This window comes from Plectrocnemia conspersa, unplaced genomic scaffold, assembly GCF_051122295.1.
Source record: "Plectrocnemia conspersa isolate PC_06_02 unplaced genomic scaffold, ASM5112229v1 ptg000013l, whole genome shotgun sequence".
Classification (NCBI taxonomy): Eukaryota; Metazoa; Arthropoda; class Insecta; order Trichoptera; family Polycentropodidae; genus Plectrocnemia; species Plectrocnemia conspersa.
Genome location: NW_028277177.1, coordinates 24,666,523 through 24,679,857, shown reverse-complemented (window position 1 = coordinate 24,679,857; position 13,335 = coordinate 24,666,523). Strand labels below are relative to the sequence as shown.

The 13,335-nt window shown below is 29.7% G+C and overlaps 1 protein-coding gene across 1 annotated transcript; it reads right to left on the bottom strand.

Annotated features, from left to right (window-relative positions):
• Positions 1 to 2,208: 2,208 nt before the first annotated feature.
• LOC148227669 (tudor domain-containing protein 1-like) lies at positions 2,209 to 12,776 on the bottom strand. The gene is made up of 14 exons (XM_088202583.1): positions 12,692 to 12,776; positions 11,374 to 11,470; positions 11,191 to 11,314; positions 10,486 to 11,028; positions 9,052 to 9,178; positions 8,842 to 8,986; positions 8,649 to 8,777; positions 8,474 to 8,571; positions 6,255 to 6,385; positions 6,039 to 6,188; positions 5,829 to 5,978; positions 5,214 to 5,395; positions 4,945 to 5,147; positions 2,209 to 2,591 (listed from the first exon to the last, which is right to left on the bottom strand). Exons 2-14 carry the CDS (start codon positions 11,458 to 11,460, stop codon positions 2,438 to 2,440), a joined length of 2,223 nt encoding a protein of 740 aa, XP_088058709.1. The 5' UTR covers positions 11,461 to 11,470; positions 12,692 to 12,776; the 3' UTR covers positions 2,209 to 2,437.
• Between the last annotated feature and the right edge of the window lie 559 nt (positions 12,777 to 13,335).

Sequence of the window (13,335 nt, the reverse complement as noted above, 5' to 3'; positions counted from 1 at the left end):
AATTGAAGGACAAGTTAAGCAACGCCACGATGATGAGCAATTATTAGCTCAATGACAAGTTCCAAAATCGAATTCCATCTGGTGAGTGCGAAAGGGTGAAGTAGTATATCAACTCCCCAAACCTCCAAAGTATCAAATGTCATGCTCTGCTTTTATTCCCTTTGACCTTTCGAGTGAATTCCATTTTTTACTTATAAAAGGCATTCCCCTAATTTCCTGTTTTTAGTCAAGCTAATATGTGGCCGTCGCGATATAAGAAAGAGTATATACAGGTCGCATCCTTCAAATGAATATGACGTCACTATCATGATATTTTTTCTTTTTTATATAGTGCAATTATTACTGTATAATATAAATGAAAACATAATATGGAAGTATAATATTAGTAAAAGGATATATTTATAATACGATTGTATACCTCATATATATCAGTTCAAAATGGTTGGTAATCTCTGGTATTGACTGTAGAAATGAAAAACTTTCTGCTCGAATCAAATCCAATCCCGGCGCGGATATTAAAAAAGTTGTCGTCAATTTCCGCGCACAAGTATGTTTTACGAGTTTTGATTGTTTAAAACACAATAAACAAGTTTATATAAAGGCGAAAGCACACGCTGCTGTGTTGTTTTAGCAAGAAAAATAAAGCAACTGAAAGCTTAACTTCAATAAGCGATTAAATAAGTCACATAAAGCATTGGTTTAGAACTGTACGCTTTACTACGACGTTAAACAGAATATTTTTAATCATAAACAACAAATTTTAACCGATTTTCAAAATATTTACGAAAAAATGTCTGTTCTTGCCGTAGTCTCCAAGTCGTATTGAAGATCGAGTTGAACTTTTGGCTGCTTTTCTTGAGTCAGAAGCGAAGTGATAGTGCTGGTGTATTTCTATGTGCAGTTTTGGACTGACAATATTTACTTTTGCTAATAAATCATACAAAATAAGGAGGGCCAATAGTGAATTCAAATTCATTGATTTTTCACAATAAAGAAAATATTTCACTCTTAAATAAAATGGTGGCAATTTTGTTTGAAGTAAATCTGATATATAGACGAGTATTCTTCAACTTTGTTTCTGCCACTCATGATGCATTCTAAAATAATAAATTTTTCAATAATATATTATAAGATACGAATTTCTTATAGTTAAAAGTATATTTATTAACATAACAATTAAATAAGCATCGATAGGAGATTTTGGAATTTAAAGGATGTTACCTATATTTATATACACATGTTAGAGAATTTAATAGAAAATTATTAAGAATTACAATGAAATAGAAAATATAAGAAAAGGTTATTTTACATGAAAAAAATTGAATTTTGTTGCATCTAGAATCTGCCACAAATAACATAATTGTGTTTTAATGTTTACTAACCCTAAGGGTTGTGACTTTGAAGCCAAAAATACACCGTTGAAGACTGGTAATAATTTATTAGTTAAAATTACATACATAGGTATATTGCGACAAACTATGATTGGCGAGATCGTTATCCTCCGAGCGATGATGGACAAACTGGCAGAGGGATGATGTCAATGAAAGATCCTCAGAGGTCTTGTAGTTGTGCAGCGTCAGTGTAGTGGAGTCCCTCTCTGGCCTCGAGTCATCTTTGACTGTGTCTGAGCGTATCTACTCTCGGGTCGTGTCTGCCCTTTCCTTAGGATTAAGGATTGCAAAGCTGATTGACGAATCACTACTGTACAGCGACCATCCAGCCAATTGTTGCACTCGTTTCTTAATCAAACAAAATATATATACGCCACTAGAAAGTGTTGTGTTGTTTCTCGTTGTGTGAGCCCGTCTAGCCAAACAATTCCATTGCTTTCCAGCATTAGTGTTTTTGTAGGGTTTTTTATTAATTGCGAGTGTTAATACATACTGCTTTTTATAAACAGGGTCATGAACATGGTAATCATGAATGATCCATCACAATGCTTTTTACTATTAAAATAGATTGATAAATTTGCCACAAATCTTAAACATTACTTGTACACCCCTTAACTACTTAAAAACGAGTACCAATATATATGTATATATATATGTATGTATTTCATGTATTATATATATCAATTTGTTTATAATATTCACGCATGGTTTGGAAACATTACATCTTGTGGAGAATTTTAGGAAATAACTAGGAATATTAACAAACTATTTGCTATTGTTTGCATTTCTACTCATTCCTCACAACATAAAACAATAATTTTAATTGAAAAAATATATTGTAGTCATATATTATATGTACATATATAACAGCAACAAAATATATGTATTTTATTTACATATGGCCACATTATGAGTTAATTATTATTTTTAAACATTGTCTCACAACCTTCATTGTCTAATAATAATAAATTAAAAAAGGAACATAACTTTTTAACGAAATAAAAAACTAAATATAGTAAAAATAAAATAACGTTCTTAAGTAAATTTTAAACGGGAATATATTTTGACGTGCTTTCTGTTTTTGTGTCTTTTATTTCCTTGATGGTGACCAAACCCTCTTCTTTCAGCATTTTGGCATAACTGTATCCATCTAACCGGGTCACATTTAGCTCCAGCATATCATTTACAGGTGAAGCATATCTGAAAGATAAAATATAGTTTAGAAATATTATTAGAAGTACAATAATCAGAATTGATCAGAGCTTGAAAAGAAAAGAGAGTCACCGCCTCAATAAAACTCCATCCACATTATGTCAATAAACAATGTTTATAAAACAAATTTGTTATGTTATATAACAATGTTTACACAACTTGTTACTTTATGACATCTTCCACTTTGTAACTTTTGCATATAATGTTATATAATATTTGTTGTTAGTGTGATTAGGCTTAACATAAAATTATAGATCGATTTGAACTTTAATTTTTATTTTTGGGTATAGTTGATCACATTAGAAAATAATAGTGTTGGAAGTAATAAAACAAACGCAGGGACGTCAGTTCAGCTTTTTCCAGAAAAGTTAGCCAGCCAGTGATGGTTTTTCTCAATATTTCGATTTCATTAAGATTCGTAGTATTTCATTAAGTGACATCCATTTCTATGATTATTTAGAATCCACGTCAAAAACAATAAAATCGTGCTGTTGTGTTCATTTTTATAACAATACGATTATTGAGAGTCTAATGACGTATATTTAAAGCGAATTTTGACCAATAGGAGAGCGCAAAAAATAATTATCTCTTCTCCGAAGTCAAAAATCCACGTCAAAAGCAATAAAATCATGCCGTCGCCGTCGCAGTGGGAACGCTCGTTACCGAGTGTTCCCACTGCGACACGATTTTATTGCTTTTGACGTGAATTTTTTACTTCTGAGAAGTGATAATTGTTTTTTCGCTCTCTTATTGATCAAAATTCAGTTTGAATATACTTTAACCAATACTCTCATATATAAGTCCTTAGTAATATCGATAAGAATAACTATCATATTTATAAAACATAGTGTAACATAAGAACAATATGCGAGATGCGACATCTGGTTGTACTTCTTCCGCTTATTTTCCCCTGAGGATGAGTTGGCTTAGTTTGTATTTTGGACTTGACCTAATAAAAGTTCTAAAACTATAATAAGTTTTAAGACCTTCATTAGGTTAGGTTTGGGTTTGAACAGCAAATGGACGTTTCACAACAGCATATAATTTTACTAGCGCCTATTAGTTAAATTATATCTTCGCTAACAGAAATATGTATTTACCTGTGAAAATGTATTTGGACTTATAACTTCACTAAAAATCATTTAAATGTTACTACTTATGGAAAACTTGAAATCATATAATTTTCAAACCAGAAAATTTATGGTTTAGAATCAGGGAACGGGATAGGAAAAAAAGTTGGCCAGTCAATGGGCATTTTTTTTAATATTTCGATTTCATTAAGATTCTAGTATTTCATTAACACTAGGTTTACGGCACCTGTCAAATTGACGTGTTTCAGATTTGCTTTAGAAATTTTACAAAGCAGACAGTATTTTTTCTGTTTTATAATTAAACAATGCAAATATATTTACATTATTATTATTTTAGGAAACTTTTTATTTTTGAAAATCTGATTGCTATATATACCTATCTTTACTGACACCCGTCAAATTGATCGGTTTGGTAATTTAACAAATAACTATTAAATTTGATATTGAAACAATTGTATATTACAACAAGGCTAAGTGTAGTGTAGATGTAAATGACCAAATAGCTCGAAAATACTTATATGTTAGATGACACCTTTAAGTTTTCTTTAACATCTTGGATATGGCAGCAATAAATGTATGGATACTTTATAAAGAATGTACTGAACTCGATGTATTAAGAAATGACTTCTTATTTCAATTGGCCGAGGAGCTAGCCAAAGGAGATGATAAACTGCATCAGACACCGTTTGTTTGTCGTTAGTCACGGAACATAATTTTTCAAATACCCAAAAGTTGTCAAATAAGTTATTATAAAAAAGACAGAAACAATAAAAAATGTACAAAATGTAAAAAGATTGTGTATGGAAAGTAGTAATAGAATTGAATATATTTGTGAAAAATGTCCCGAATAGTTGATTACATTATTTTATTATCACTCCCTTTACCATTTTACTTGTAATAATATTTCTAATTCGTCTATTTTATCTGTCTATGTATATTTTGGTATTATTTCTATTATTATTTTATACACAAAAATCATCTGCATTTCATAGACTAAATATTCATATTTCTCTAACTGATTATATTCCAAATTATACATAAGATATTCATTATGAAGAAAAGTGTGACAGAAAAGGTAGAGTGTGCATCTCTGAAAAACACTTTTTAGAAATACAATTCACTCTCACTTTTAAGATTATATTGATATAGTTTTCCAAGTAATAAATATTAAAAAATAATATAAATAAGTAAATTACAATTTACACTTTTAAATCTGTTGTAAAAATGACTGATGATAATATAATACTTACACTACGATTCCTATGACGGTTTTTCCAAGAATCATCTTTTGCAAAGTCTGCTTTGCTTCCTCCGATCGTCTTTCATCCACCAATTGGACCCCACTGAGATTGCAAAGTACTACTCGCGGTGGATAGCAAGCAAGCCACTCTGGCACCATTCTCAAATTCTCCAAGAGAACCTTGTCTTTGTCTCCGAAATCAACAAAAAATATCTGAAAAGCAACATACTTTAAACTACTTTAAAAGTTTCAATAGTGTTGCATAAGTATAGTTATTACTTCTTCGAAGTGTTTATCCAATTTAGGTAACACAATTCCCCTGCACCAAAAATTTTTTTGTGAATGCTTAGCTAGTACGAATTCTCCATTATCCGGTGGATACTTCAACATATTATAGGACTTAACAGCGTCTGGTCTATTCATTTCTTCCTTTAGCTCGTCAATGCTGTAATTTAGATGAGCTGAAAAATAATAAAGAAAGAATTTACTACATGCGTCAAGCTAATTTCTAAAATAAAGAACATGTTAACCGACATACCAACTAAACCAACTTACTTTAAACGTAGAACCTCTTTTACATGTTATACTACTACTTGAAACCCCCGGAATTCTAGAATTGTTTCTACATTTTGTGTAGAGCTAAAACCTGCTTTCACACAAGTGGTACAAAAAAGCCACAAACAACGAATTACCTGTTTAGATAAATTCAGATACTCTTATTTTATGTCACACCAAATTACATATAATGAAACTTCACTATATTTAGTTATTGTTTGGAAATTTATACGATTTCATGACACACGAGTCGCATACCAGGAAAATAGTTATTTAACCAATCTATATTATGTTATATGATCTAAATTCAAAACTTTCAGCAAAAAATAATTTTATTACATTCAGAGCGTTGATTTCTGATTTTAAATTCACTGTAAAATGATGAGTAGCTCAAAACGACTGTCGGTTTCATCTCCAAGTAAGCGCCGACAGATGGCAAGTTCACCGGCTGCAGTTTTGCAGTTTTAATCTGCTGTTTAGTCCATCCATCTAGAAACATAAAAAAAAGATAAGGATGACTCTATCATAACGAATTGATTCTTTTCTTACCTGGATTGGGTAATTCATGCATTTTTTTGCATTTATCTCCTTTATAACATGTCGTGTGAGGAGGGCCAATATAATTTTTACATAACAATTCTTCATCATTATAGTCTTCTCCGCCGATTAATATTTTCATGTCGGCTGTCATAAATTTATCTAAAAATAATTAGATTTTAAACAATTAACCTTTACAAATACTGACTTTATATCATCAGATCTGACCGTCATTTTCGTCAGGCTTGAAAATCAAATTGTCATCAACGCGTATGAGATCCAAATTTCTTTCGCAATATCTTAAATTTAACGTCATAAAATCGTTCAACAATCGCAATTCCACTCCTAATTTGTCGTTGCTGAAATATACAATACATTAAATAAAATAAATTTTCAATGTCCGTGTAACATAAAAGTGAGCTATGAATATTGTTACAAAAAGCAATGTGAATGAAAAAAATTCACACTAATTGTGGGAAAATATTGCAGCATCATATCTAAAATAAAGACAGTCTGTTCCGAAGCTAAGATTTCTGACTATATTAGTCATTTAGAGCTTTGCTAACATAAGCAATTGCAGAAAAAATAAAATCTATTTTGGATCAATCTATAAATTTTGATGAAAAGAAACAATTCAACACTATTGTTACAATCAAAGGAACAATCTAAATGGTTTCTATAGGTTTCAATAGATATTTTTAAGTAAGTTTTTCTTTGCGATTCAAAAATTATAGTTGGCTCAATAAACATATTTAGCTGATAGTTTTAGTAGGTTGAATGAATTAAATTAGGACTGAACCAGGGACGGCAAGTGAGGGCATTTGCCCCCCCCCCCCTTGATTTTGGTCAGAAAAATATATGTCATTTAGTTAAATACTATGAATCTAAGTGAAATAGAAATATTAAAAAAATCTGAAATGACATCCCTGATTGTAAACCAGAAATTATCAGGTTATCCTTCAAATAAAATATTAAAAAAAAACAGTCCCGAATTAGAGTTTTCAATTACTCACAGTTTTCAAATATTCAAATATATTTGTAATTTTTTTCTTGGTTTTTACCGATATAAATTTATTTAATCAATTATTGCAAAAATAATTATTGATTAGAAATTATTATTTTAATTAATCATTAATTACTTTTATAATCGTTAAACTTTTTGAATTATGTAAAATATATAAATCAAAAGAAAAATGCTAAATTTATAATTTTGCATACTATTTGATCAGCTACATTATTTCAGCCTTTTTAAATCATCAGAATTAAGATCAACTGCGATTGAAGTAATTCAGATAAAATAATAAAACATTTAAAGTACATAATTTTATGGAATTTATTGTATATTTATACAATAGCTAACGAATTCTGCGAATTTTGGTCATAGTAGACACATCGATAAACATTCTATTCACGAATGTTTTTCTAAGGCGTAAATGCATTTTTTTGTTTCGAAACCAAATAAAGGTGCGTCAAGACCATAAATTTTGTCTGCACTTCGATATTACACTATGTTTTAAAAGTACGATAGCTATCCTTACCGATATTACTATGGACTTCTGATATAATAGGATTGACCAAAGTATATTCAAACCGAATTTTGGTCAATAGGAGTGCGCAAAAACAACTCAGAAGTCTAAAATTCACGTCAAAAGCAATAAAATTGTGTCAGCGCCATGGCAGTGGGAACGCTCGGTAACGATTTTATTGCTTTTGATGTAGATTTTTGACATCTGAGAGGGGATAATTGTTCTTGTGCTCTCCTATTGGTCAAAATTCGGTTTAGATATGTTCATTTGACAAAAACGGCCACTGGCCAAGTTTTGCCCCCTCCTCCCCCCCACTATAAAAAGCTGAAATAACGTCCCTGGAATGAATGTATTTTTCTACTGTTAAAGATAAAATAATTGCAAACTGTTAAAGATAAAATAATTACTAAATAACTTTCATTTATATTTTCTAGAAGATGAATATAAAAATTAGATTCACAGTGTTAAAATATTCTAGAGCACTTATTTCATGAAGAAAAATAACAACTAATATAGAACAATGTAATGTTAGTACTAAAATTTTGGATAGCATGCTTTAATTAAAAAGCTGAGAACTGCTGTTAAGATAATTGGGGTTGAACATATGAGAATTGAAATTTGATTCTCTATATCCAGAATACTAATATTAGGCATAATTTCTGCTACAATTTTTTTTAAAAGAAATGTTTGACGAAAAAATTATTTCACTGAACATTTTTGATGTTATTGACTTTTATTAATAAAAATAAAGATGCAATAATGCAATAAAAATATAGTAATAGTAAAAATAATAACTAAGCTGATATTTTGCTTGGACTTGCAGGACATCTAAAATTAATTTTTATTTTAAATCTCCCAACAAAAACAAAATTTAAATAATCTCACTGCTTTTTGTAACAACATGCCTAATACTTTACATACCAATTAGAATGAATTGTAGTTAGAAAAAGAAACGACACACACATATTTCCAAACTCAATCATTTCTGAGGACCATTTGCCATTAGCCGGAAGATCAACCTACATATACACAAGATTTGGTAAAAATTGTATAGCAAAATCATAAAATGCATATTATAATAATTATATATACTTACTGATTCTAAGTAACATTCATAAGCCAGTGGAGGATATTCAAAGAATTGAGCATCCAAAGGAAAAATAGAACTTTGCTTGACTATTATCATTAAACCAAAATCAATGCAAAACATTTCCACAGTTTCGTTCTGTAATACACAATAAGTATGTTTGAAATATGTAGATCAATATTTAAATGCTTTTAATACATACCTTTAAAATTGTGTTAATTGTGGCTCTACACCAAATTTTTTCCTTGGTAATGTGAATTGCATAATAATTATTTTTACCAAATCCTTTTTTTTGTTCAAATGACTTATCTTTATCATTATAAAATAACTTTAACTGGTTCTCTATACTAAAAAGTAAACATATTTATAATAAATATATATTATCATAGTACTAAAATTACTATATACTTACATACGTTGAGTGGCAAAATATGTTTTAGGAACAATGTAAAAGGATAACGGAGTATTGAAATAACTTATCGTACACCCAAATTCATTTTCCAACAACATTCTTTCAGGCAAAAATTTCATGCAAACATCTGAAATAAAAGTGTAATAATTTAGTAATTTTTCCAATATAAATTTGAGTTATTTTAAGTTGAAAACAATACTGTTATATGTTTATACTTTTTTATCTTAAAGCACAAAAGCTCTTACTAAACGACTAGTATTCCTACACCTATTTTAAAATAACGGAAAGTGTTTTAAATATACAACTTTTATAAGCCAGCGACTTTACGATTGGTTTTGGAGCTGTGCGCTGTCATTCTAAACAAATACCAAAAATTCTTTTTGCAAGAGATGAAACAGGTCTTTTAACAATGATTTGTTAGATCTGTTTTTTCGTTAAAGATCAAATAAATTTAAACAGATCTTCTAGCAAATTGTTGTTAGAAGATCTGCACAACTCGCATATCTCATTGTTTACCCTAAAGGGGAGTAGCGTTCCGGTACTACTTTATTTAGAACTACACTATTGCTGGAAAGTATCCGTTTTATAGTAGAAAGTGTGCCACTTTTATCATTACGTTTCTACTTTAGAGTGCCGTCTACCTTTGCATCTGTTGACAGTTGTGTAACGTCCATTTGCTGTTCAAACCAAAAGCTAACCTAAATGAATAAACCAAACACCTAAAAAAAGACCGCAAAGGAACTTCAATTGGGGGGGACAGGTGAGGACGTTTGCCCCCCCCCCCCTTTCAATTTTGCCAGAAAAATGTATTTAATTAATTAATATGAATCTTAACGAAATGTAAACATAATATTAAAAAAAACTACCACAGATTGGCCAGCTTTCCCTCCCCCCTCTGGAAAAATATGAAATGACGTATTTGTATTAAGACAAGTTTGTTTATAAAGACAAAATTGTATAAATAATACTTGGCCAGAAACTAGGGGGGGAGCAAGTGGGGGGGCGTTTTTTAGTTTAGAATCAGGGACGACTTTACATTTTATTCGGTGGGGGGGGGGGCAAAAATTGTCAATGGTCGGTTTTTTTATTATTTAGATTTCATTTAAATTCATAGTATTTTATTAAATGACATTTTTTGGCCAAATTCTCCCCCGTCCCGTCCCCGTAAATGACGTCCCTAAGTTAAGTTGTAATCTTTAACACTTGAAACAAAAACATAAAAAAAGACTGAATTCAGTAAACTGTTGCACAAATGAAATAAATATATACCTCTATACACCAGTTGTTCTAGTAATGTATTACTATTCGCGCAAGATAATACTATAATGACTCATAATGTAATATTGCGAAACATTCTTATATTAACTAGAGATTTTTGCCGTATCTTACGATTTCCATAATCAAAATATATTGGTAAAACCAATACTCACTTACCAGTAATCTGACAATCTTCAGAAATCTTAGTATCGCTCTTTTCATCGCTGTTGGAGACTTGTGAATGTTGACTTTCAACTTTTAATACATCATCAGTTGAAGTTTTATTAATATTTCCTTTGCCTTTTGTTAAGGATGTAGATATGTTTTTATTATTCTTAATAATTAAATTTGTAATGCTATGTGCATTTACTTTATTTTCACTCGCTTGTTTATTTCTTTTACGGACCTTTTTACTTCTCATCTCGTATAAACATTTGCTCTTCTTTTCAGACTCGGCAGATATGGACAAACTCGGTTTCGTTTGTATTTTAGAAAGGGATAAATTAGTTTTTAACGAATTACCACTGTCATTTTTCTCTATATCTTTGTTGACCAATTTATTCGTTACATTATCGGATTGAGATAGATTGTTTATAATGCAAGATTGAGATGCGTTATTTGTAAATTCTTTGTCTGATTCTGTATCATACCAAGCTTTTTCATCGCTTGATTTTATTGTTTGACTTAAAATAGTAGAAACATTGGGAAGACCAATCACATCTAAAAACAATCATTTAGTTTATAGTAATATACATATGTATCGTATATATAAATAACTTAGGTAGCAAATGCCACAAATTAGTTAAAATAAGATATGTTAAAATATATTTTAACTATGCGGGTTTTTAAATGGAATGTAAACGTTTTTTATTCTACACTTACCTATTTCTTGAAATGTAGAATCTACTTTTAACAACATGTTGTATATCGGAGTGATTTTAATTGCGATTTGAGTAAAAATATCTAAATCGTCATTTTTTTTTATATGTTCTGTGGAAGATTTTATCTGAAATAGAATGTAAATATTATAAATATTTATAGACGTATAATTGAATTTCTTCTTACAAATTCTTTAATCTTTTGTACGGTGTAAATTGTACTATTGCAGATATTGTTGATTTCAGATAATCTATTCACTAATTTTTGCTCCATGAATGCTTATCTGAAAGAACAGAAAAAATTTCACAATTAAATTTAATTTATCGGCTTAGAAAAGACTATCACAATACACTATTGATTTTCCCCTCAAAAAACCACCACATTTTAACCAGAATAAATAATATAGCTATGCCGGTTGAGTAATTTATTGAACTAATGGCATAATTTTTCTACACTTGAGACGACCAGTGAATCTTTGCCTTTCAACCAACACAGACTATGCAATTACTACTGTGCTGGCATTTGACTGAAGAAGTCAGATAATAAATATTTCAATTAAATATTGCATGTAAGCTTTGTCCAGCAAGGTTTGAATTTTTTAATATAATAAAAGATTCATTCCTCATGTGACTAACAACCCTGCTTGAAATAATAAATGGCTCTTTTCAGATGATCATCAATTTTTTCTTGCAACTGAATCTCCACTTGCATTACACAAAACAAAGGCTATATTGATATTTTTGATCTAAAAATACAATATTTATATATTTTTATTTATTATGCGTTACAAAGTGGTACACAAAAAACAATCGACAACTACTAAGTAAGCATGGAAACTATGCATAACCTTGATTGATTTTATTTATTACTCGTTCGTGAGATTGGGAAAATCTAGGAAAACCTAACCTTTGATGATTGATCGAGATTTTTAATTACACAACTTTCACTAAATTTCATCTCCCAGGCATTAGAAATTGAAAAACACAAACGTACATATGTGTATTACTATTAGTAACCGATTTATACCACGGGTCTATAATGTTTGTAACATAAATTTAACTACACTTTCACAACAGTCGAAGTACAATTAAAATATGGTATCTTTCACAAGCGCAATTCAGTAATTCAGAAAGAAAAAATATATAAAAATATCAAATGACCATTTTTTTTTGAGTTTTCTAACACAAATTTTTTAAGCCCGCGAAATCCACAAATAAGATGGAAACCTCAAACTTAAGTCAAAAAACTTGAACAGGATTTTAATAAAATTAAAAAATTAAGGTATTTTATTATAAAATGTATTCCCTTGTTTTCAAAAACATAAAACCTAGTCATATCAGAACGAGCAGTTAATAATAACAATATAGCATATTACTATAAAAGTAACAATAATTTCAGTAAAACCGTAACTTATAAACAACCTGTATAATCGATAAATAATGATATATTTAATATGTGTATTTATCGTTGGATTTAACTTTTATTTTTACAATGAAAAACTTACTCAAAACAACAAAATTTGCAGCAAAATAAATGTGACATCCAGCGCGAACCGTTGAAAATGTTGCCATAATCGCATAAACGACTACATAAAATATTTCGAAGTAACGAGTATGTATTCAAAGTAACGATCTACGTAATTATTTTTATTTTAAAATAATCAGAAAATTTTATTTACAAATAAATTAAATTATTATATATATTATGATAAAATTCTTATATTGAATAAAATCAGATAGAAACAAAAGGCAATATAATGTTCTCTTTTAAAAATGATGCTACTTTTTGTACCATTTAATTGTTTTTCTCAAGCAATTCATACTTGAGTGTATCATGTCTGTCTTGTCGACGGTCCCCATGCACTTATTGTAGTCCACCACATAGTTAGGTTTCTTATTGCATTCCCTGTTTGTTTTGTCAGTTTGTACAAAACTACCGTCGTGAATTGTAGTGAGTATATGCATTTCCCGTTTTTCATACCATTTGAAGGCTATTAAAGGACCACTAAATTGAGATTCAGTCTGTTTTTTTAAGTTTGTTAAATTTTGCTAAGTTTTTTTCGTTTTCCCAACTGTACCGCATGCATTCATCTGTACCGCATCCGCATGCGTTGTCTGTGGAAGTGGCTAAATAAGTTGGGACTAGTGT